The 25,422-nt window shown below is 48.1% G+C and overlaps 1 protein-coding gene across 1 annotated transcript in view; it reads left to right on the forward strand.

Annotated features, from left to right (window-relative positions):
• The window catches only part of LOC144683080 (AF4/FMR2 family member 2-like), a 165,140-nt gene that overhangs the window by 133,988 nt on the left and 5,730 nt on the right, over positions 1-25,422 (forward strand). Inside the window, exon 2 of the mRNA XM_078546107.1 lies at positions 13,096-13,182. Coding sequence (XP_078402233.1) covers positions 13,096-13,182 — 87 coding nt within the window. The remainder of the gene's footprint in view (positions 1-13,095; positions 13,183-25,422) is intronic.

Consider the following 25,422-nt stretch of genomic DNA (forward strand, 5'->3'; position numbering starts at 1 on the left):
ACTGTGGAGGTCCGCCAGGAGGTCCTCTATCTCGTGATGGCCGGAGGAGGTCCACAAACCTTTCAACTGTGGCTTGGGAGGCAATGGCCATGGTGGTAAGTGCCAACGCCACACAGAAGAGGTCAGCCATCCAGTTCAGAAAGAGGATGAATGATCCCATCCGTTCTGCCAGAGTAAGCCAACCGGCGCATTACTCTCAACTCACACACTCACAAGCCCATCAGAGATTTGCAGGATGACATTTCCTCAGGGATCTCACACGCTGCCAGCTCAAGGACATCACCACTCACTCTCTCACACACCTTCACATCTCCATCTGGGCTAATAACCTGTGTACCTCATGTCCTCATCCCATGGACAGCTCCATTCACCACCCACACAAGATAGGCATCCTTACCCTCTGCCTTGGCATATGTGCTGCTCATACTCTCTCCATCTGTCTTTATGCAAGACAAGCTCGTCCACAATAGCGGGGTGAGGGCCCAGACTGGTGGTGGCATGGCCATAAAGTCCCTCACTCCTTTTGAGGAGCTGGCTGTTGAGCTGGCCAGAGAGGACCAGGACCGTTCATGTGACAACGGTGAGCTCAGCAGCACACACCCAGGTGAGGATCCTGCACCAGCTGATCCCCCAGACAACGAATCTATGAGTCCAATGTCCTGTTTTTGAGTCACCTGCCATGTACTAATTTTCTCTGCTCTCTTTCATAGGCACCTCTGGAAAGCGCCTCAGGGACACCGTGAGCCAGCCCCTCACCTGGGGCCTGAGGACACTTTGGATGAGGATGCTGAACAAAGCCATGGAGAAGTCCCATCACAGCGCTGAACCACACCCTCACCAGCACAGAGACGCACACCTCAGTAAGACCTAGTTCTAGAGCAGGCTCAGGGTCACAACCTGGTGAGCACAGCAGAGAATCTGGTCCACAGCACGCGGAGGCAGGGACATCCAAGGTCGCTGGCACTCGGAGGACTGCTGGAGTCCAGGAATCTGCTGGGTCTGAGTCAGATGACGAGCCTCCAGACTCGGTCCTAATTCAGTTGGTGGAGCTGCAGCGACAGTCAGGGGAATATCAGGAAGGGTTGTCAGCTGCATTCCACAGATTGCAACGAACGATGGAGGAGTCTGCCCACGGTCAGTCTGAGGTGATAGCGCCAGCATGCCAATGCATCAAGGTCAACACTTGTAGGATGGCAGCTGCCATGGAGACCTTGATCCAGGACATAGCGCCTGTGCTGCTGCAGGAGTTGCACTCCATCGCTGTAGACATTGGTGGTATCCAGCAGTGGCTGTGTGAGAAGGGACCAGGGTACCTCGACCTCACTCCAGCTGCCCCTTCTCCACAAGGAGTCAACCAGGGGCTCTTGGGCACCCACAGGGATGAGGACCAGCAGCTTGACACCCCGGGGCCATCCATCCAGGTGACTCTGGGAAAGTCCAGCCGATCTCAATCCCCTCTTCCTGTGACTCCATCACCTCCAACTCCACAGGCCGAGGACGGTCCACCTGCCCCACTGCAGGAGACTCAAAGCAGGCCAGGGACCTCCAGATCTCGGCCCTCCAGAGGACGCCCACCAAAGTCATCACAGACAGCAGGGCGTAGCAGTCAGCCAACTGCCTCCACTTCCACTGTGGATGTACCAAGACATAGTGGTAGGGTTCGGAAGAGGGAGAAATATTAGGAGCAAAATGGTGGCATGGGTGTTCACCACGTATATAATTTCTCACCACCATAAGTAGAATGGCACCCATTTCACATCTCCTCTTGTGTATGCTCCCTCTTTTTGCTGAGGTGCAACACCATGGTCCCTCCCTCCTCTTATTGCAGATGTCGTTATCATGTGCCTCTGCTCAATGTTGTGTGCATCCACCTCACCACAGTGTGTATCTATTCTCAGCTCATTGCCAACATCAATGATGCTTCACCCTCAATGTAAAGTGTGTTTGAGAAGGCATTTCATGCACATGCTTTGCTGGGTCATGTCATCTTCATTCTTGGCTGTGTAAGATTGAGGCTGAGGTGTTCACTCAACTCGTCTATATTCTTGAAAGGTGAAGGTGTAGTGCAGAAGGATAGATGTCGAGAAGCCTGGAGAAGGGGAATAGTTCCTGCGTCTCCATGTACTCTCTGTCATCCAGCAAGGGTTTCAATCTATGAGCCCATTCTCTGAGCTAGTGCGTGCTCCTTTCTGCCTTGCGCATTGCCGACTGTCCAAGTGTACAGCTGCTAAGCTCAACAATAAGTGTGAGCACCTTCCCACCTCAATGTGCCGGAGATCTGCCCATCGTAGCCACATTATTATCCTGGCGCTCGAAGCTACAACATTGAGCGTTTGTTTCCCACCTTCTTGTTGCCTGTATTGTGCCCATAAGGCTCTTGTCACAATGTGGGGATGCAGCGCTAGGCCATTCATTCTGCTTAGTGTCCCTGACTTAAACACCCGCCGAGGTCAGTGATGATAAACCCAAATGGTGATGTGTTGCAGTCAAAGGCGCCTTTGAGCATGCTCTCGATGTACTTATGTTAGCTTGATGGGAAGACAATGCTGAGGGCAGCAATGGGCTAGGAGTGAAGATGGAATGAAGCTGATGTGTGCTCTTTAATGCCAACAAAGCATCACCTTGAGGGCTCCATATGGTGCATTTGTATTTTCGAATTTGCAGGGGCCAGGGCTGGTCAATAGGGGAGACTGTTTGTGTTCAAGAGGAGGCATTTTGATGTCTGGCAGTCAAGTGTGTGAACATGGTCATCCTGAGGTGCTCCACTCCCATTGAAAGGTCCGGCTAAATGCAGGCCCGCATCCCTAACTGAGAGGGCCAGATATCAATGTGATGGAGATGAAGGTGACACAGAGGACTGAGTGATCTCAAAATGGATTAACACCTGCAGAACGTCCTCGGCTGCCTTGGCACAAGTGTGACCTATCAGTATCTCTATCGAGGTTACACAGAATGCGTTGTTCTGTTGCTGGAGATGGATCTCCTTGAGGACCTTTGTCAGATTGAAGGCACACTGCTACGAGCTGACTAAGTATTGTAGAACAGCTTCTGCCTCTTGTAGCGACTGTAGCGACCAGGATTCTGGAGAAAAGCTTGAAGAGGCAGCACCTTCTGACGTCTGATGCCGGGATGCCCTCCTCCAGTTAGCACCTCATCTCTGCAGGACACATGCTGTCGAGGCCTCATCATCCTTCAAAGGATCAGAACAGTAGTGAGCCTAATGCACTCTCAGATTGATGTAGATAGTTGAAATGAGAGGGATAGCAACGCTCATGTTCATGTTGGCCAATGATGGAGGGCACTTGTCCGAAAGGGAACACATACTACTCATCCTTGTCCTCATGGAATCTGGTGACTATGAGGGCCTCACATGCATGCCTGCCTCGTCTGGCCTCTTCCCCTGCAGCCTCGTCTTCCTTGAACTCATCACCCTCACCCCTTTCTCTGTCCTCCTCATTGGAGGAGACCGCAGCTCCTCCATGTCAGCATCTGGAAAGTCCTACCCCCCTTTGCAATGCTCCGCCAGATCTGTCGAGGCACTAGAACCACATCTTCAAGATGCCAATGCTCTGCTTGACCAATGTTCAGGTAGCAGTATGAGCGTCATTGTACCTTCTCTCAGTTGGATGTTGTGGCCGCTGCACTGATGCTGCCTTTGCCACTGATGAGCCAACCCTGGATCCTGTGTGGTCCCTTGAAGATGTCCGGGATCTGAAATCTACTCAAGATATAGGAGTTGTGGCAGCTTCCCAGGTATCTCACGCAAATCTGCATGATTTATTTCATGTGGTCGCAGACCAACTGCACATTGAATGAGTGGATCCATTTCCTGTTGATATATTTGAGTTCCTGTTGCAAGGGAGCTTTTATAGACACAAGTGCAGTCGATGGCAACCTGCACCTGTGGGAATCTGGAAATAGCAGCAAAGCCCAGTGCTCTGGTGTCCTGGCTAGCTTGATCTCAAGAGAAGTGCACGTAATTGTGGGCCTTGGCAAAAAGGGCGCTTGTTACCTCCTGTATGCACTTGTGCGTGGAAGCTTGAGAAATACCACAGAAGTTCCCAGTGGAGCCCTGGAAAGAGCCACTCGTGTAGAAGTTATGAGTGGCGGTGACTTTCAGAACCACTGGCAATGGATGGTCTTCAACTCCCGGTGGTGTCAACTCCAGGAGAATGTGGCAGATGTGAATCACCAGATCCCTGGACCTGTGGAGGCATTGGCGACACTGTCCCTCGCTCATCTCCAGAAAAGACATGCGTGTCCTGTAAACCCTCGGTCTTGGGAGCCGCCTACGCGCAACATTTCTGTGAGCCTCACCCTCTGCGTCTAGAGGGGGCCCCACTGCCTCTTGCTCAACAGGGTGAAACTCCTCCCTATGCAAGCTTATGGCCGCAATTGCGATCTTCTCCGCCTTCCCTCCGACCTGTATGAGATTATGCAAGCAGCAATAAATGCAGCCTCCATCTTCCTGAAGGTCTCCTCTCTGCAGGGCCAATGAGAAGAAAACATAAGTGAGTATCAGGCTCCAAAGGTCCTTTTTCTGTTGATGACTAGTGAGTGACTGTGGGTTCAAGGGCTTGGTGCCAGTGTTGGCACCTATTCGCCACTGAAATCCTAGGCAGCACAATGTGTATTTCAAGAATCAAACTACGTTGTCCCCCAACCATGTTGACTGCAATGAGGTTGCTTGGCCAGGCACTTGGATGTGCTGCTAATAAGACTATACTCTTTGGAATACAGGTGAGGGCAAATGTTTAGTGAGGGAATGAGATCATTTCAGGGGGGCTGAGGGTTTCTGTCTGTGAGCCTACCAGCACTAAGATTCTGAGCTCCTGCTTTTAACAGGCATCTGCAGCTTGTATGGTCACCCACTTGCTGTTGACTTCATTATTGCTCTGGGGAATTTCCATGCTTGGAACAAGGTTTATTACAAGGAGATTGATTTGGGGCAGGATTCAGGATTAGTCTTGCATGAAAGAATTTTATTACTTAACTCTCCTGATTCTCTGCATTGTCATTGAAAGTCTTCTAACCTTTCTCAGCTGTGCATCTCTCCTCTCCTCATTTGCTAATACACAGTTCAGTTGGGTGTCCCTCAAATCAGCCCCCAAGTGCAGTGTAGCTCTCCTCTTTGAGGCCCTCAGGACCCTCTCCACTAGAGTTATTTCTCTGTTTTATTTTCTACTGCACCATCGCTTCAGTTCGCAAGATGATGGTGCTGAGGTTTCACTACCAGACCAACTTGGACCTTCCTGTCCTTCTGTAAAAGACTCTCTCCTCTGTGGAAATCCCTCCCATCATCCTGCAGGAGCAAAATGTTCATGTTTCCCTCCCTCCAATAACTCTTGGTCCTCCCTTTGTAATCCTTAATCCCACTGTGATGGTGGTGGGTATCCCTGTGTGACCCCCTGAATCATTTGAGGTGGATGTGCATATTCCCCATGTGGACCTTACCCCTCCCCATCTTGAGGCCTATTGCAGTGACATATAAAGATACCCAGACTTTTGAGTGCCTTTACACTACCTTTACCCCATCCAAAGGCTGCAGATGCCTTCCCTGACTGTGAGTGTGCCATCTGTGGCCCAGTATGATGCCAGAGTTCCCCCCCGACCGATGCGCGTGATGTTATGACCACAGTCTGCGCACAAATACCAGGCACGACTGACACTGGACTGACATAGCCTCCACCTCCCTGGATTGGGACAAGGACAGCCTTTGGAAGCTTAACAATGTAAACTGAAGCACTTCTTCAATCCATGATCCTCCCATTCCGGCCTCAACTCGCTTATGTCCTTCTGTAAGAGACTCTCTCCCCAATCTGGCCCAGAGGATGCTCCCCGCCCTGCACCCGCCACCATCCACACCCCCCCCCCTCAAAGGCCATGTGTCTGAGTGCATACTTTCCCAGTCTCTTCCACCATGCCCCCTGCTCCCCCCAGCATCAAACCCTTGCCCTGCAGCACATTAGAATCCGCCTCCGCCTTACCACTGGCCTGGTACATAGAGCCTTGCCTCTGAAAGCCCTGTGAAAGCGATGTGATGCTGCCTGCGAAGCCTGGTGGTGCCGTGAGTGCTGCACAATGCAAGGTAGGCGAACGAACCACGATGTCACGAGGGAAGTGCAGGTCACCGGGTGCACATCACTTATTTGCGGCTGTGAAATGTGTCATCTAATTAGATGCCAGTATGGCCTATTGATCCAGCGTGGAGGTGGGGGGTGATTCCAGTCAGCACCCTTTATAATGAGTATTTACAACATTCAAATGCATTTAAGTGGCATTCCCTACTTGGCACGGCAGGAAACACGCACTGCCATTGAGGTCTGGAGCGGACAATCACAACAAGACTTCATGCTAACGGCAAACTGATTTTTTCGATCCTGTGATAGTTTCCACTCCTGCCCACCATGATGTGGGAGGGAGTGAAAAATCCCGCCCATGGTTTTCACCAACATACTGTGGGCAGGATTTTTTAGGCCAGCGGGCATGATAAGCGGGTCTGGGATCGGCCAGGGAACAGACCGCCAAATGCGATCGGCCCCGACTGCGAATTCACACTGGCTGGCCAATTAACAGCCAGCCAGCGTGAAGCATGCGCTGAAAGGCTCAGTGCTACCGGGATGGAGAGCTGCCTCGGAGGGCTAAAGACCTGAACAACTTCAAATAAAGTTCACAGAAACCGGAAAAAAGTGCCCAAGCTTCATAGTCAGTCACCTGAAAATGTGGGTAATGAAAATGCTGTCCACAGAAATCTATTTTGATTTTAATTTATCACAGAAATCTCATCCCGCCTGTGGATGAGGTTTCATGAAAAATGCAAAGGCCGCCAGCCTGATTCGCCCACTTGCCAGCCGTAACGTTGGACAGGCAATGAAAAATCTCTCTTAATTGTGCCGTTAATGGGCTTAATTGCCCTCTTAACTGTCGGTGGGCGTGCTTCCGAGTTTAGCATGCACCTGCTGACCGAAATATCGAGCGAGTGCACGATGACACCAGAATGCTCATCTGACGCCATCACGCGCTGTTTCATGCTCGAGCGGGTCGGGCACATGCCCGTTCAGCGAAAAATTCTGTGCCTTATTTCAGACCTGTTGCTTTTTCAGTTCTCTTTCTTTCTCCCATTTCTCCTATCTTTTATTGCCTTGCTGTTTGTGTGACCCTCTCTCATGTATTTTCAACCTTTGGGAATATTTTGTTCTTTTATCTTTCCATCAATTCACTGATGATCTTTTACATCATTTAAAAGTTTTAAGGTCATGCAACTTTCTATTTTTATTTCAGATTTACAGCACTGGCAGTTGTGTTTTAATTGGTAAACACTGATGAGCACAACCTGGAAGCTGAAAGCGGGATTTCCAGTTCATGAACAAAGAAACAGGGGCGGGATTTTCGGGTCATTGGGCAGGAGCAGTGGGCGGGCCCAGGAGCAGCCGGGAAATGGTCCACTGCCCGTGATTGTCCCTCGACGGCGATCTCACACTGGCTGGCCAATTGACGCCAGCCAGCATGAAAGACGCGCTGAAAGGCTCAGCGCTGCTGGGGTGGAGGGTGCGAGAGGAGTGCAAGAACAAAAGTCTGCACGTGCGCTGGGGAACATGCACTGAAAGCTCCCCAAAGGCAGGGAACTGCCTCAGGGAGCTGAACAATTTTAAAATCAAAAATAAAGATTTTTTTTTCAACCTGAAAAAAATGTCCCAAACTGGGACTAACTCACAATAACATGAACAGAATAAAAACTCTGCCCAAAAGTTTATATTTATTTTTTATTTAATTGCGGGAACCTCATCCCGCCCGTGGGTGAGGTTTGCTAATAAATCAAAAGGCCGCCTGGCCGATTTGCCCGCCTGCCAACTGTATGTTTGGACGGGCAGTGAGAAATATTTTTAAATTAATTGATTAAGGGGCCTTAATAGGCCTCTTAATTGTCGGCGGGCACACTGCTAACTCTTGCGTGCGTCTGCCGACCAAAATCTTGCACGAGTGGTGCGATGACACCAGGACGCTCGCCTGATGCCATCGCACACTATTTTGTGCCTGATCAGGTCGGGCGCGTGTCCGCCAGTGGGACGTAAAATCCTGTCCCAAGTTACCAGTTAGGTGATTAAAAAATGCGACATAAAATAACTTCAGATAAAAACCAGAAAATAATACTAATGCCGTGATAAAAATATGGTAATTTTCCAGAAAATAGTGGTCAGAGTTGAAAATGGTCAACAAATCGTTATATGTCATGTTCTTTGATATTTTCAAGAGACATGAAGAAAAGCCCAGGAGTAATTACTCTGTTCTTCACAGATGTTAGAGAAATTTGTGAGAACGTGCAAATAGGATTAGATGCAGATTAGTGAATAAACCAGACTCACGTTAGTGAGACTGAAAATTTGTTTAATAATTGAAATGCCAGCAGTGTTATGACATGCTTAAAGGATTCTGTGATTAACTTTTTCAATATGACATTCTGATGTATGGTATCTTGTGTGTTAGGTATCTTCAACCTAAAAACAGTTGGGACAATGAAAGAAACATTTGCAATTTTGAGGTTGTAAAGATTGCCTGTTTTCTATGAGCAGGCAATGCACAACTGCTGATGTAACAGTAGGCATAATCTGGTGAGCACAGCACACAATCTGTTCCACAGCAGGCTGAGACAGGGACATCCTTAGTCACCGGCACTCAGAGGATTCTGGACGCAAGGAATCTGCTGAGTCCAAGTCAGATGATGAACCTCTGGACTCGGTCCTCAACCAGCTGGTGAAGCTGCAAAGGCAATCATGGGAACATCAGGAAGGGATGTCTGATGCACTCCTCAGATAGCAAGCGACGATGGAGGAGTCTGTCCACCTTCAGTCTGTGGTGATAGCGCCAGCATGCCAACGCATCGAGATCAGCACTGGCAGGATGGTGGCCGCCAAGAGGACATCGGTCCTGCACTGCTGCACGGGCTGAATTCCATCACTCCCGTCATAGTCAGCCTCCAGCAGTGTCAACATGAGAGGGGTAGCTCAATCTCACTCCAGCTTCCCCTTCTTCTCAAGGAGTCAGCTAGGACTCATCAAGCACCCAGAGGGAGGAGGACCAACAGCTCAACACCCTGGGGCCATCCACCCAGGTGACTCAGGGAATGTGTGGCCAATCCAAACCCACTCATCCTGTAAACCCGCAACTCCTGCTCAACTGGCCATGGAGGGTGCAGCTGGCCCACTGCAGGATAGTCTGAGCAGGTCGGGGCCCTTCAGGTCTCGGCCCTCCAGAAGACGCACACCAATGTCATCACAGACAGGGCGTAACAGTCAGCAGGCTCTCTCCACCCCTACTCTGGATGTCAGGGGAGCACAAAGACATAGCGGCAGGGTTAGGAAGATTAAGTTTCATAGCCTGGGCATGGATGTTAATCACTTGTACATAATGTTCACTATAGTAAATAAACTCCCAAGAATGTCTCCTTGCCTATGGCTCCTTGTTCTGTTGAGCAGTGTTCTTGTCACTCAGGTGTGAAACCTTTCTGCACAAGATAAAGGCAGGTGTCTCAATCCAGGGGCTCTTCCCTGTTAAGTGTGTAACCTTCAGACCAAAGTGATGGTCCACCTTCACGCACACTGGACACATCCGTGATGCCTGCACTTTGATGGTGCTTGTCATTGCTGCCAGAATGTCGTGGGCAGGCGTCACAGAGTTCCATCATTCTCTCTGTGTGCCCTCAGCATCTTTAAGGTGGGGTTGGCCCCCCATCTCTTCAGCATCTGTGTCCGGTGACGCTGTGTTCCTGAAGAGGTCAGGTGCTGAAGGCTGACAAAGGATCAGGTGCATTTAAAGTCTCATAGCTGCATCTCCATGATCTGACCCTGATCACAGAGCACAAGCGAGCTGCCCTCAGCCAGACATGAGTCAGACATTCAGAGAGACAATGTGAAGATCTATGGAGTGTCCTCCCTGCATGTCGTCATCATCCTCCTGGAATCTAGTGACTGTTAGGGCCTCCACTGCATCTCCATGACAGGAGCCTGAGCACTGAGGGTATGTGCACTGCCATCAGCCACACAGGAGTCAAACATTCACAGATGCAAAGTGAGGATATCAGGACTGTCCTCACTGCATCTTATCATCATCCTCCATGAATCTTGCGGCTATGAGGGTCTCCTGAGTGCGCCTGCATCACCTGGCCAGTGCGATGGCCTCATCACCATCATCTCAACGTCCTCCTCATATGAGGAGACATGCAGCTCTTCCATCTCTTCCTCAGCCAGGTCCTCCCCCCATTGTAGTGCCAGGTTGTGGAGCTCGCAAGAGACAATGATGGGCAACACTCTCGGTGGACCGTATTGCAGTGCTCCACCGGACCTGTCGAGGCACCGGAACCTCATTTTCAAAATGCCAATCGTTTGCTCCACCAAAGTCCGGGGTGCAGTATGAGCTTTGTTATCCCATCGCTGTGCTGCAGTCTGAGGCCGCCGCACTGACGCCATCAGCCAAGTCCTCTGTGGGTAGCCTTTGTCCCTGAGGAGCCAACCCTGCAGCCTCTGTGGACCCTGAAAGATGTGAGGGATCTGAGACCAACTGAGAATGTAGGAGTTGTGGATGCTCCCTGGGAATTGTGCACAGATCTGTAGGATGCATTTGTGGAGGTCACGCACCAGCTGAACATTCAGCAAGTCAAAGCCCTTGTGGCTGACGTAGTTGACTGTTTGTTGCCATGGAGATTTAAGCACCACAGTGCAGTCAATGACACCCTGCACCTGTGGAAAACCAAAGATCTGCACAAATCCCAGTGCTCTTGCTTCCTGGTTTTCCTGATCCCAGGAAGTTCTGTGACTTTGCTAAGGTGGCATCCGTGACCTCCTGGATATAGTTGTGCGTGGAGGCTTGTGAGATCTCACACAGGTACCTGTGGAATCCTGGAAGGGGCCACTTGTGTACAAATTGTGCGTTGCGGTCACTTTCACAGCCACTGGCAGTGGATGTCCTCCATGTCCCCTTGGCACCAAATCCTGCAGCAGGTGGCATATGTGACTGACCAGTTCCCTAGACATGCACAGTATTCGACAACACTGGTTCTCAGTCATCTGCAGGAATGACTGGGCCTAGTGAAGCACCTACGAGTGATGGCTCGCTGTGGATCTTCAGCTCTGTGTGCAGCAGGCCCTGCTGCCCCTTCATCTTGAGGGAGATGCTCCTCCTTTTGCCAAGCCGGGTGCCTCCACCGCTCTTTTCTTCTTCTTCTCTGCTCCCTGTTAGCCATGAGGCAAACCGCTAAATCACCAAGCTCCATGATCCTGATGTTCTCCTCCTGCAGGATCAAAGAGGGAGACGCGTGGGTTAGCATGTGTGTACTAAGAACCTCTCTTGGTTAAGTCTGAAGGCCCCTTCACACATACCGGAGAGTGCAGGCCACCACTTGAATGGCGAGTGTGTGGTGCGCTTCGTGGCTGCCCTATTCCCCACCCATCTCCACCCCACTCCACTTGACGAATTGGTGGCAGCTTCAGCCACTGGGCTGCATGCCGTGCTCTCAGCTCAGGAGCAGGCATTGTCCTAACCCACGCTGCAAGGCTGCACTGTTAGCTTGAACCTTGATGGGTACTGGTCCAAACCTTAATAAAGATATTGCAGGGGGCTGTGAGCACCTCCTCCAGTGACTGCGCCATGGCCACCTTTCACAAGGGGATTCTACAACATCCCCAGTTGGCCAATTGTTCTGCTGTCCCCTAAAACACACATTAATTTGCAGTTTGCACCCAAGGGGTGAAAAGTTCTGGTGCATTTCGTGGTGCTTTCATGCATTTGCATTTCTTTAGTGGGCAGAAAAGCTTCAGAGGCCCAACTCCAAGCATGTCAATGGAGGTGCTGCTGAACTGTGTCAGCTGTGAAAGAATGCTCACTTTTGACAAGCTTTTTCAAGTGCGTGGCCACTTCCTTCATCCTCTACCCACCCCCCACCACCCCCCCCACCCCCCCACACTGGTGTATGCTTGTGTACTTCCTTCAGTCTGTGCTGCCTTGCCCACAACCACCCCCCCATTGACTGGCCTGACCTGCACTAGAGCTCTTGCCCCAGCACTGCACTGAAAGCCAGCCGGGAAATAGCGACTTGCTGTGTCCACCGTGAATATGCGATGCCTCTTCCTTGATGTCCTACGGGCAATGCTCACAAGCGCTGTGCAAGGTTGTGTTTACTCACCTCTGAGTTCCCCTCAAAGTTCAGGTCACCAGGTGCATGCCTTTTAAAGGCAGTCGTGAAGCACACCGTTCAGAAGTCACGCTGATGTGGGTGGTAAATTTGACGTGGGAGGAAGATTCCAGCGAGCAGGGGATGAGATGCTAAAGAATTGAATTTGGGTTTTCCAATGTGCTGCGGCAGGAAACACAGCTCACCATTGCTGGGTGGAGTGGATGATTGCAAACTGGTTTTACAACAGTGTAAAACCGATTTTTAGCCTTCTTGCTATATTGTCCGCTCACACCCACTATGATGCCTGCTGCCAATGGGACAGACGATCCTGCCCTTAGATACAGAGCCTTTAATTCTGTCTTTTCATCATTCTTGCAAACTTTGGCCTTATCTGCTGATACTATCTTATATTTGTAAGTTCTGTCCCTTTCTGCCACACTCTGGTTATTATGACACCTATCCCTAATCTGCTTGTCCATTCTCTTTACTTTACCACATCTTCCCTCATGTGGTCCCTTCCCTGCACTATTTGGTTTAAAGTTGTCTCTACCACCCTATTTATGTAATATGCCAGAACATTGGTCCCAGCACAGATCAGGTGAAGATGGTAAAGCTCCCACTTTCCCCTGTACTGGTTTTTGTAATTTGCATTTGTAAATATATTGACAAACTGTTAATGTATGTGGTCACTGATACATATTCTAGATGCAAGGTTTTTGGTATATTTCATTTGTTTAAAACCATAGTTTTGTACTGATGTAATCTGTGCCTTCATTTCTCTTCCCTATCGAATCTGTTTATTAGAAGATTTTTGCTACTTGCATTTTCTAGCTGATGAACATACACATTAAATGTTATAAAAGCATATTTTGATCCTAAACTACACAATGCAAATTCTACTAAATGTTGGTTTCTTTTTTTTTCTCCAGGAGATGACCCATTCATGGCCACCTCCATTGACTGCCATTCACACACCTAATAAAGGGGAAACAAACAATTCTTTTATTCCAGCTAAGGTAATGTGACAGTAATACAGAAACAATAAATCAGGAAGTTGGCTTGCGTGTAGTGTTTTCAACATGATGCTTAATTTTGTTCTTAATTTCTTTTAAACCAATGTGATTAAAAGGTGCAGCAACAGAAATTAACTTCAGTACTGAGTAAACATGAATTTTCCCATTGTTCGCCTAAAGCTAGCAAGGATCGATCAGGGCCACAACTTGGTACATTACTAATGATTACACTTGTAATTTTTGGACTGCTTCTATACAGTGAATGTAAGTGTCAGTGTAATCATTATACAAGACACAATAATTTGGTTTCAGAATAACAGCCTCACAGCATTAACATACTTGCAAGCACATGGAATGGTTGGAGAAAATAGCATTAATGCATTTATGGGAGGCTAGGTAAGTACGTTTGGGAGAAAAGAGTAGAAATATGTATCAATTAAGTGAGATGAAGTTAAAGGAATGGGAGGAAGCTGACGTGGAACATAGTCCAGATGGTCTGTTTCTGTGCTGTAAATTTTATGTAACATAGCTTAACAGCAATATTAATTTGTCATTTGTAATCTATATAGCAATGTTAAGGTTAAAAATTGTACATTTCTCAAAGTCCATTCCATGAATGTGTGAAAATAAAGACATTGGCCGGGATTTTCCGGTCTCTTTGTGGCAGGACCCTCCATGGGAGATTCGGCGGCCCAGCCAAAAATCCATTGACTTTCGACAGGACCGGACAATCCCAGTGGCGGGCAGGGCCGGAAATCCCAGACCACAGGAGGCTAACTTAGACCATGTACTGCCTGCTTTTAGGTGCCATACTGCCACATAAGACTTAGAAATGGGGTTGGAGATGCATGCACACATTTCCGAGGGTAATAGCTCAGGATTCCCATCTTAGTAAGAAGGTTTGCAAGAATGCCTGATGACCACTGCAGCTTGCAGAGCAGTGAGATAATGATGTGAATGAGTGTGCAACATTGGGCGGAATTGTCCCAGATTTTCACAAAGTGCGGTAGCGGGTGGGAAAAAGGACATTTTAGCTGCCGGCCGCAGTGGCAGCTTTTTGCGCACATTGTCCCAATCCCTGCGTGTCCCACCTCATTAAGAGTGCATTCATGGGGAACACGCTGGATCGCTGGTGGACAGGCTCAGATTTGCCCACCACGCCGTGAGCTATGCGCTTCCTCGCTCCGGGCACTATATTTAAAGCGCACCAGAGCACAGCCTACTTCATGTCTTCAGACCAGAGCTGCTCCAGGTGACAGATGGCCACGGAAGCAAAGAAGATGGCAGCCCTCACATTTATTGACGCCTCTCTGGGCGCCTGCTGGAAGCAGTGGAAGACTGCTGCGATGTCCTCTACCCCTGCTCTGGCCACAGAACACCCACCAGAGTCACTGATCTGGCCTGGGAGGCGGTGGCAGCAGCGGTCAGCACCACCAGAGCACAGAGGAGGTCAGCCATCCAGTGCAGGAGGAGGATGAATGCTCTCATCCATTCTGCCAGGTTAAGTCAACCACCTCATCGCTCTCAACTCATACACTCACAAATCCAGCACACATCCACAGGGATCTCACACCTCAAGGGACAACACCACTAACTCTCACACACACCCTCACATCTCCATCAGACTCATACCCTCTCGAGCACGCATCCTTATCCCGTCCATGTCTCCGCTCACCACACAAACACTCCATGCAGTGCCATGTGTTCTGCTCACACTCTCTCCGTCTGTTTTCATGCAGAGGAAGCTGTCTCACAACATCAGGGCGAGGTCCCAGACTAGGGGTGGAGTGTCCCACATTAGGCCCCTTACTCACTTTGAGGAGTGTGCCAACGTGCTGACTGGTGAGGACATGAACCGTGCCTGTGGTGACAGTGAGGTAGGTGGTGAACACCCAAGTGAGGATCCTGCACCACATCATCCCTCTCTCAATGCAACTGTGAGTGCTCTCTCTCCTGCTTTTGACTCTGCTGCCATGCACTTATTATCTCTAATTTGGTTCACAGGGAACTTTGCCAAGCGACCGACCCCATCAGACAGCCAGTCCCTCAGCTCCATCCACGTCCTCACCTCCAGCCAAGAAGAGATGGAAATGAGCAGCCTGGAAGACCCACACCCTCCACCAGCACAGAGACACACATCTTGGTGGGACCTAGATCTAGAGCAGGCTTGGGCTCACAATTTGGGTCACCGCACGGACACGTGTCTGCAGCAGGAGAAGGCAAGTTCAGCCGAGCTCCTCGGCACTCTGGAAGGCTGCTGTGAAAGAGGCATCTGTGAGGTCCAAGTCAGATGACGAGCCTCCGGATTCGGCCTTCCAATTCATTGTGGAGAGTCATCAGAAGGTGGGGAAACATCACGCAGAGCTGTTGGAAACACTCAACAGTCAGGCTGGGACCCTCGGACACCCCAAGGGAGGAGGAGCAACAGCTGGACACCCCTGGGTCATCCTCTCAGGAATCTCAGAGGCTGTCCTTTCCTTCTAAGTCCCCATTGTCTGTGACCCCCCCTCAACCTCGTCCTCTGTCACTGCAGAAGAAGCAGCTGGCCCACAGGCGGATAGCCAAAGCAAGCCGGGGCCCTCAAGGCCTCAGCTCTCCAGAGGGCGCACGCCAAAGTCATCAGACGCATTAGGGCCAACCATTGCATAGACTGTCTCCACCCCTGCTGCGGATGTCAGGGCAGCACCTAGAAGCAGTGTAGGCCTAGAATAGTTAAGGATTGTTGCATGGGTGAACACATGTCATTTTATAATCTGAAAATATATTCACTTTCACTGAATAATATGTAATGGTGTCTTTCAGCTTCATTTACAGGCTTTGTGAGTCTTCCCCCACAATCCCCCCACTAGCACTTCAGTTACACTTTAACCAGACCATGAGTGATTCTGGAAGGAGAAGGGTGTGTGTGTGTGTGGCAGGGCCTCTTGGAGCCTCATGCAAGCACTCTCCCACGCCCACGGAGCCTTCCTCTATCACACTCATCTCAATGCCCTGAGCATTTTCAGTGCTGCCTGCTGGGGTTCACTTTCAGTTGACCATCTGAGCTGACCTGCATCTCCGCCCACCCACTGATCACACTCCCATGCAGCACCAGTGCCTGTCCAACACGAGGCTCCTCTTACTTTCAATTTGACAAACATGGTCATGGTCAAGTCTCTTGTAAGCTCTCCCATCCTTTCCCTTCCCCAGTCACCCATATTTTTTCCCCCATCACTGTTGACCCCTCTGGCATCACCTTCCACCTCCACACCGTCACCTACCAACCACGACCCTTTTCTTTCCAGGATGTCCAGGTGAATGTGAACGTCCCCTACCTCCCTGAGAATCCCACCCCCATCCACATTGACCGCCCTGACTTCCTCTTTCCCACACCCAGGGTCTGTGTCCGCCACCAAGTCCCCACCAACCACCCTTGCCGTCCCTTCTACCGCTACCGTAGCACCCTCACCTCCCACCCTTCCAGCTCACTCTGCCCTCTCATACTAACCATTCCCACCTACCACGCCCACCCTCAGTTCACTCCCAGGAGGCAGTCATTGACTCCACGGGCCCTCCCTTGCACGTTCACCTGGACATCCCCTCCCCACTCCCTCCTCCACCCTCCACCCATACTCCCTCCTCCACTTTACTCCCTGCTCTAGCCTTACTCCTTCCCTCCTCTGAACCTCTCCCCTCCTCTGAACTCCTTTCCCCCCCAAACTCCATCCCTTACACCTTCCTCCCCCTTTACGCTTACCACCCCACTTGTCGCATTCTTCCCCGTTACATCTCCTTCCCCCCATACCCCATACTCCCCACTCCTAACCTCACTCCCCCAACATCTTCTTCACCCCCAACCTAAACCCCACCCCCGACACCTTTGTATCCCCGCCCCAACCTCACCACCTTGCTACACCTTCCTCTCCCAGTCAACCCTAGACCTTCCTCTCCCACTCACAGCTGGACTTTCCTCTCCACCCCACTCTCACCAATCATCCATAGCAGCACATGGCCAAGACTGTGATGTTCTGAAGCAGAATTGAGACATCAACGGAAGCCTCTCACCTTCTGTGAGCTGCTTCACGGCGGAGCCATGTCCATGAGAATTCTCCCAGCATGTGATACCGTGTTCCTCCAGTAGCTGTTGGGCTCCAGCATCTTCTTCCCCTCGGATGTCCATGATCTGAGAAAGACCATAACAGTAAATCCTGACTTCTGTACGTCACCCTTGCCTAGATGTGTTCTGGGACAGTGTGTTTTCCTGCTGGCATAATGGTAAATCTGGTGTGGGGGTGCAATTCTGGTCTGGCCTTACTTTGCCTCCCATTAGCAGGATGCAAAGTGGGTTCACACTGGCCTCCAATGGGATTAATGTTCAACGCCATAAGATGATCTCACTGTGCTTTCACGCCAGTTTGAAACCAATTTTTGGACCTTCTCACCATATTGCTCCCCCTCCCTCACCCACTGTGACGCTCAAAACCAATGGGCTGGCAAATTCCAGCTGTTGATTTGAAGCCATTCCTACCATTTTTCAACTCCCCACTCCAGGAAACACCTTGTCTTAACCTTGCACAATTGAACATGATGTTAAATGGAAAGGACTCCTTACCAATGCTATTTAAAAGGATCATGAAGTGTTTATAGATTTGTTGCTGGATCATTGCTTCTGGCTGCTGATTCAATTCTACAGATTTTTGGGTGTTTCCTTTAATTGGCTAAAGTTTGAATACTCTACAGGGAATGCTCTTGCAGTACATCTTTTGTGAGACAAAATATTATGCAGAAAGAAGTTGCTCTGAAATATGGACGGACTTCCTCTGGGTATTGAACATGGCAGAGAGAATGAGGGAAACCACGGAGAGATAATAGAAGGGGAAGTGGATGAGAAAGTAAAAAGAGGAATTGGAGGAAGAGGAAGGGAGACTATAACGTAGATGGTCCATTTCTGCTTTGGCTTTATACGATCAGATTATTCATGTGTGATACCAGAAGCCTCAACTTACCTCCCCATTCTACGGACCCATTTTCATCTTTCCTGTATTCCTTTTTCCAACAACATAAAAAATAAAAACAAGCAGGAAATGCAAATTCAAATCCAATTTTATAAATTCATGTATTAAATAATACATACAAAATGAAATCCATTGCCCTTGTGCATTTCCTTAATCATGATCTTCTGTATGCCTTTACCTTCCCTAGTACTCCTATGAGGTTCTTCCCCAGTGGCTCCAGTATGGGAAATAGAAGGTGGCTGGCCTTGAATTGAGGAGACTGCAGATGGCCTTGGAGAGCAGCCTCGAGCCGCTCTGGGCCTAGAGGTTCCGGCTTCAGACTGCATCAGCTTGGCATGAGCAGTAGCAGTCTGGGCTGGCTAGACAGCAGTCTGAGATTCCAATTTAGCAGCTGGAGCTTATTGTGCTGCAAGCTGTGACATTGGCCATCATTTGCCACATTACGGTGGGTTCTGCAAGCATGCAGATGGAGGTGACCACCTTTTCCACTTTGGAAAGGATGGGCTCCAAGCTCTGCACAAAGCCCTATGCCAAGTTGGAGCTGGACTCTTCCATCCTACTTGACATTGTGCACATGCTTTCTAGCAGACTTTTCTGTTCACCAAACATTTGCTTATGTATGCCTCCTTCTGTAGCTTGGTCCTTATCTGAGTCAGCTGCAACAAAATTAGTGTTTGGCCTTGCCCTCTGTGAAGCTGGCACCTGCACAATCTTTTCCTGTCATCCTGGCTCCTGTGTACTTGTGCCTGGTGCCTCACCTCATGCAGATTCCTCCTGTATTCCAGACCCCAAAGTACATACAGTGTCATTATCTGAGCTGCTGGCTACAAGTGTAAGATCGAGTGACAGTGACTCCTCATCTTCACTCCCTTCCTGTTCTGACCGTGAAGGTTCCTGTTCTTGGGTGTCTGAAAATGAAAAGGGGACATGGGTTTGATTATGATGAAGGGAGAAGAGAAAGTAAAAAGTGCGCACTTACTTTTCTTCACTTTGTGAATCAGAAGAGATTGTGAAATGAGGGAGTAGTGGGAAGTGAGGAGGGTTAGGTATGTTAGTACCCTCATCATCAAATCTTCCAGTGTTGTCAGTAGTCATGGCCTCATTGAAGCCCTTCTCATTAATGGCCAGCACTCTCTCTTCCCTGAGGATTAAAACATATAGATGCACTTGTCCTCCTCCAGCTCTTTCCTGTATCTCCTGTTATGTTTACCTGCAAGATATATGGAAGTGTGTCAATAAGTGTCCTGCAATATATTTGGGTGATGTGTCTGTTATGGTTGAATAGTGTCAGTGTGTACGAGCTTTGAGTGGGTGGGAATGAGACTTGCAATAGTGCTAAGAGTAAGAAGGTGAGCTAAAGCATATGAATTTTAAGGTTGAGTATTCATTGATAGAGATTGTTGGTAGGTGGGTAATGGGGATGTAGTAAATTGAGCAATGGATGAGACTATGGTGTAGTTGATGCGATATGCTATTTGATGATTGAACTCATTTACCTTGACAACTTGACAATCATTAAACTTCTTCCATTGTGAGTATGTTCTTGCAACTATACTTGTAGCATTGACCTCTGCTGCTACCCCTTCCCACTGGCCCAAGACCTGCTGCCCCCATGCAGATACAGGATGTACCTTCCCCTCTCCACATTTGCACCAAGGTTTCCAATTCATTATTAGAAAACCTTGATGCATGCTGTCTCACAGATTGATTCATCTTGATAGCATCTTCAAAATCAATTTACTTCCAAGCACCACTTCCAGCAGTTGCAATTCACTTCCCCTTTAAGTCGAACAAGCTACCCTTAAGCAGCACTAACTACTTGTGATATCAGGTCCCCTGTTGATATGTGCAGCCAATGAACAGCGCCACCTGCCTGCAGCAATCATGGAAATCAGCAGGTGTCATAAATTTAATGTCCTACCTGCAGCACAATGAATGAGCACAGGTTAATCACGCGCCATGGTCCCTGTGCTCATTTCCAAATCTTATCCAACTCTTTCTCCGGTACATCAATGATTACTTCGGTGCTGCTTCATGCTCTCGTCTGGACCTGGAAAAATTTATTAATTTTGCTTCCAATTTCCACCCCTCCATCATTTTCACATGGTCCATCTCTGACACTTCCCTTCCCTTCCTTGACCTCTCTGTCTCAATTTCTGGTGACAGACTGTCCACCAATATCCATTACAAGCCTACCGACTCCCACAGCTACCTCGATTACAGCTCCTCACACCCCGCTTCCTGTAAGGACTCCATCCCATTCTCTCATTTCCTTCGCCTCCGTCGCATCTGTTCTGATGATGCCACTTTCCAAAACAGTTCCTCTGACATGTCCTCCTTCTTCCTTAACTGAGGTTTTCCACCCACGGTCGTTGACAGGGCCCTCAACTGTGTCCGGCCCATCTCCCGTGCATCCGCCCTCACACCTTCTTCTCCCTCCCAGAAACATGATAGGGTCCCCCTTGTCCTCACTTATCACCCCACCTACCTCCGCATTCAAAGGATCATCCTCCGCCATTTCCGCCAACTCCAGCATGATGCCACCACCAAACACATCTTCTCTTCACCCCCCCGGCAGCATTCCGTAGGGATCGTTCCCTCCGTGACACCCTGGTCCACTCCTCCATCACTCCCTACACCTCAACCCCCTCCCACGGCACCTTCCCATGCAACCACAGAAGATGCAACACCTGCCCCTTTACTTCCCCTCTCCTCACCGTCCAAGGGCCCAAACACTCATCTCAAGTGAAGCAGCATTTCACTTGCACTTCCCTCAACTTAGTCTACTGCATTCGTTGCTCCCAATGCGGTTTCTCTACATTGTAGAGACCAAACGCAGACTGGGTGACCACTTTGCAGAACACCTTTGGTCTGTCCGCAAGCATTACCCAGACCTCCTGTCGCTTGCCATTTCAACACTCCACCCTGCTCTCATGCCCACATGTCCGTCCTTGGCCTGCTGCATTGTTCCAGTGAAGCTCAACGCAAACTGGAGGAACAGCACCTCATCTTCCGATTAGGCACTTAACAGCCTTCCGGACTGAATATTGAGTTCAACAATTTTAGATCATAAACTCTCTCCTCCATCCCCACCCCCTTTCTGATTTTCCCCCTCCTTTTTGTTTTTTCCAATAATTTGTATAGATTTTTCTTTTCCCACCTATTTCCATTATTTTTAAATGTATTTCCATCCATTGTTTTATCTCTACCTTTTAGCCTTTTTCAACTCCTTCGCCCCACCCCACCCCCACTAGGGCTATCTGTATCTTGCTCATCCTGCTTTCTACCCTTAATGAGCACATTCCCTTAGATAATATCACCACCTTCAACACCTCTTTGTCCTTTTGCCTATGACATCTTTTGGTTATCTCCACCTATTGCTGGCCCTCTATCCAGCTCTTCTTGTCCCACCCACCCCCCTTAAACCAGCTTATATTTCACCCCTTTTCTATTTTTCCTTAGTTCTGTTGAAGAGTCATGCGGACTCGAAACATTAACTGTGCTCCTCTCCACAGATGCTGCCAGACCTGCTGAGTTTTTCCAGGTATTTTTGCTTTTGTTTTGGATTTCCAGCATCCACAGTTTTTTGCTTTTATCCAAATCTTATCTTATTCAGCCGCATTCTATCTGTTATCACCTTGTGTTTTAAGTGTTACATTAGAACTATTTGATTTTCTTATGTCACAATTAGTTGTAATATATAATGTCATGCTCAGTACAAGCATGAGGATATTGGATATTATGGACTTTAAGATCATGCTTTGTGAAAGTGGCCACAGAACCTGTTAAGATGGCTGCAACTTAATATGTGACTATGGGCATTTAAGCTGTGGACAGTATTCAATTCTGTGGCCAATATTTCATCAAATATGGACCTGAATAAGGTTACTTCACAGCCATCTGTGAAGGTTAAGCATTTCATTGTTTAAGAATGAACCAGCATTTGAGGAATATGGGATCCCGGGAGTGTTTGTCTCCAAGTGCCATCTTGAACAAAAGGGTATAGTTGAGCTCAAGTTGGGGCAGAGATAACAGTGAATGATCATTGTCAACTGCTATTGTATCGTGGTGATCTGGACCCCAGAAGTGTTAACCCTGAAGTCATGTGACTGAAACTAACTTTCAGAGACTACAGTTTAAAATATCCCGAACAAAGCAAATTCAACAGAGAAATGTCTGAAACACCAGAAACATCTGAAACAGCTGAACAATCATAGCTGAAAGTCTTCTAATGCAGCCAAAGCACTCATTCCCACTTCCAAGTCCACCTGAGAACCAACCTGCTTGCTATTTGTCTACAAGGGGCTTTTCAGCTTTATAGGAATCCTTTGCTTCTTAAAGACTGTCATTCCAACTGAAGGATCAACTCTGCTAAGAAGAAATCAGGCCTCCATTGACATAGAGACTGAGTTATAAATTCCACTTTTATAGTTGCAGCTTTAATTTCACCTGTATCTAATCTTTACGTGTGTGAAAGTGCAAGTAAGATGTGTGATTGAGATATTGTGTTTCAAACATCTGGGGCAAGTGTGTGATAATACATAACCTTCTTTACTTTTAAAATCACTAACAAGCTTGTTGCTGGAATTTATTTTAAATTAGGAAAAAACACTCTGAGGATAAGGAAATACACACACCTTACATACAAACATCTTGATTATGGATTGGAAGGGACCACACAAATTCTTTCTGTAACAATAAGACATCCACCAATGGAGCTTGTAGGACTCAAATGTCCATCAGCATTTCCCAGAATTGTTCAACACTGCAAGATTCAAAACATATTAACCACCTAAGTAGCATTGTCAATAATTGAGAAACAATGCAGCTGACATTAAAGGGGAAACAAGTGAACATTTGCTCACTGAGAGCTGGACTGATATTGGAAGAAGACATTTGAATAAAGAATGCAAAATTATCTGGTTTGCCTTTTTGTGGGTATGTAGATGAATTCTTAACTTTTGCTACATCTATGCTTATGTTATAGTCACAGCCTGATAGGAAGCTCTACATGATTTTCACTGCCAAAAAGTTTAATTTCTATGTTGAGCTGTTGCAGTTCAGTAGGGAAATGCAAGATCTGTAAATAATTAATGCTGGTTACAAGCTTAATTCCATAAAATGGATAATAAATCTAATTATCTACTCGCCCTTTTTAAAGCTTTCTCAGTTATTTAATGTATTGTAATGCACACCTATTAATATTACTATGCCCACAACTTCAAGCATGGGCCCATTCTACAAAGCAAATTGAATATCAGAGATCTGTAAAGTTACAAGGCTGACTTAATTTTCTTGATACTTTATTAATAGTAGATAAACTGAAAGGAAACAATGTTTTAATAATCAAATGAATAAAATTCCAAAAAATGAAGAAATATCATGAGTGGGCTGCAGCCAAAGCAAGGACAGTCCAGGTACCCCCCTACTGGAAGGCAACGTTGCACACAGCTGCAGAGGAATCAGATGAGGACTTCAATAGGGCAGCCCACAGAAGAATGCTGATGGGTATACACAACAAAATGTTTGTTGCAGTTGAAAGCCTGCCAGAAAGCCTACGGTCAATGTCAAGGGACATGGAGGGATCCAACACCAACTTGGCACCAGGCTTTGCTCAGAGCTTGGAGCCCATCCTTTCCAGTACGGGAGTGGTGGCCAACATGATGCAGCGTCTAATAGACAATTTGTAGCTCCCAATACAGCACAAGTAGTACCCTCCCAATGTCTGAGTGCTGTAATGGAGGCTCAGACAGCTGTCATGCAAGGTTAGCCTGCTGCCCTCTTGACTGTGGATTACAGTGTGCAAAAGGCCTCGAGGGGTGTCTCAACAGCTGAGCAAACTGTCCTCTAATAGGCTTTTTATTATTTGCTTAGAGGATTTGGGTGTTCCTGGCAACATCAGCATGTATTGCTCATCCCTAATTGGTCTTAAAAGGGTAGTGTTAAACCTTCTTCTTGGTAACTGAGTGGCTTGCTAGATCATTCCAGAGGGTAGAAGTCACATATCAATCAGAATAGATAAGGATGGCAACTTGCTTTCCTAAAGAATTGTAGTGAACCAGCTTTTAAGACAATATGGTAGTTACATGGTCACTATTACTGCCATTGACTTTTTATTCCAGTTTTAATTAATTAACTAAATTTAAATTACACAGCTACTATGGTGAGAGTTGAACTTGTAGCACCAACCATTAGTCCAAGTCTCTGGATCACACACCCAGTAACATAACCATTGTGCTATCATCCTACTTACTTGGATTACTGAGGTCCTGACCAGGGAGGGAGTGACAATGGCTCTATGCAGCATGAACCTTCTATCCAATCTCAGGCACATAACATTCACCCTCTCTTCCCTGCCATTCCACCCGTCATCCAACCCAGTTTCCTGACGCCCATGCCAAGATGGTGCAGTTCACAACTGGGCCTTCGGAGCTGCTTGTGGTTGTCCTCCAAGGCCATCTGCAGTCTTTTCCACTGAATATCAGTAGCCTTCCACTAACCATGCTGCAGCCAAATGGGGGAGCACTATGTCAGTACAAGGACAGGCAAAGTCACACAGGAGGAGATGTACAAGGGCGATTAGTTGACTTTTATATGCAATATGGAATTATTTAATTTATAAACTAATTTTTCAATGTTTACTTTGTGGTTTTTATGTTTGAATTGTGGCCAAGCGAATGTTGTTAGTCAGTGACAGATGGAAAGTAAACAATGGGACTAGTGGTGAATGGGAGATTGGAGTTGCAGTGATTGGTAACACACTCAGCTGAGTTCTTCACAGACAGCTCAAGTGGAAAAGCGATGTCTAGGTTACCTCCTTCCTTCCTCCTCCTCCTGCTCTTCCTCCTCCTCTTGCCCCTGCTCCTCAGCAATAGAGCTGCTGGCAAGTGCTCTCCCGTCATCTTAGCAAAGTTATTGAGCATGCAGCAGATGAGCCTTGCTACCTGCCCTGTTGAGTACTGCAGGATTCCTCCAAAGCACCAAAACAGAAACATTGGGTGGAATCATCCCAGATTTGCACCAAGTGCGGTAAAACATCGTTTTACCCGCTGGCTGTGATGAAAGGTTTACACTCTGTATCATCCCAAACATGTCATATTATTTATGCACTCCCAGGAAACATGCCTTTCCATGGCAGGCAGACTCTCATTTGCCCGCCCGCCATCACCCTGCTGCTGCATCACGCTGGGCGCCATATTTAAAGTCCAGCCGCAAGCACACCTTTCAGTGCTTCCAGCTCACCACTGCT

The sequence above is a fragment of the Cetorhinus maximus genome, chromosome 7 (genome assembly GCF_964194155.1).
Source record: "Cetorhinus maximus chromosome 7, sCetMax3.hap1.1, whole genome shotgun sequence".
In the NCBI taxonomy this organism is placed as follows: domain Eukaryota; kingdom Metazoa; phylum Chordata; class Chondrichthyes; order Lamniformes; family Cetorhinidae; genus Cetorhinus; species Cetorhinus maximus.